Consider the following 1,145-nt stretch of genomic DNA (forward strand, 5'->3'; position numbering starts at 1 on the left):
AGCATATTATATTTATATAATAATATAAATATTAAATAGCAAAATATTACATTAGAAAATAAGTAAAAATAAATTATATTTATTAATATATTTATTAATATAAAATTATTATAAAAAGTTATATATAACAACTTTAAAATTATAAAAAAATATATGAAATATATTTAATTTGGTTTTCATAGTCATAAAGATATCAAAATAAATATAAAATTTTTTAAAGTAAAATAAATTATATTTATTAATTATGTGATAGAATATTATGTTTGTAATTATTATCTTTATCATATAACAATAATTTTATTCAATATTATTATTAGATTGACAGATTCAACTAGTACTTCTGGATCTACTTCTATAGTAGAACCCATAAAGAGAGTAGAACCTACAAAAGAAGCTAAAGTAGCTGGTCAAGCAGCTTTAGCAAGATTAGAAGCAAAAGAATGTAACACAAAAAGATTTAATACGTAAGTTGATTCTAAAAAAAGGATTTTTATTTATAACTTTAAATATAATGATAACTAAAAAATATTATAAAAATATATTATTTGTAGATCATATGCAGCTATTAAGGCACAAGTAAAACGAGAATTAGAGCAAGAAAGAAAAGCACAACAAAAAGCACAACAAAAAAATCATGTGCAATCAGAAGAAAAAATTGAAAATACAATTAAAGATAATTTTACATTAGCTGTTACCAATGTATGCTATCGTTGTCCATATTTATCCGATGAAATATTATCACAAGATGAATGGAAAATAAAGATAAAAAAATTTTTATATGAACAATTGAAAGGAGAAGAAGCAGGTTTAACATCATGTTTAATTATACGAAATTGTAATAGTAAGAAAGAAAAAGTTGATATTTGTGTTGAAACACTTGGAAAATATTTAGAAAATATTATAAATTATCCAGAGGAAGAAAAGTATAAGAAGATTAGAATGCAGAATAAAATATTTCAAGTAATATTTTTATATTTTATATTTTATATTTTATATTTTTATATTTTAGTAATATTTTTATTTTATTACTAGATCTATAAAAAAAAATATTTTATATAAAAATCTTTTATTCTTGTTTAATGAATATATTTTCTTTATGAATACATACATATTGAAATTAACAAAAATTTTTTTTGTTTATAATA

General features: G+C 18.4%; 1 protein-coding gene across 1 annotated transcript in view; it reads left to right on the top strand.

Annotated features, from left to right (window-relative positions):
- Positions 1-1,145, top strand: part of LOC102681794 (UBX domain-containing protein 6) — a 5,822-nt gene that overhangs the window by 2,926 nt on the left and 1,751 nt on the right. The window contains exons 4-5 of the mRNA XM_006609438.2: positions 318-464; positions 552-960. Of these exons, the coding sequence (XP_006609501.1) occupies positions 318-464; positions 552-960 (556 nt within the window). The remainder of the gene's footprint in view (positions 1-317; positions 465-551; positions 961-1,145) is intronic.

This window comes from Apis dorsata, unplaced genomic scaffold (assembly GCF_000469605.1).
Source record: "Apis dorsata unplaced genomic scaffold, Apis dorsata 1.3 scaffold_56, whole genome shotgun sequence".
NCBI lineage: Eukaryota > Metazoa > Arthropoda > Insecta > Hymenoptera > Apidae > Apis > Apis dorsata.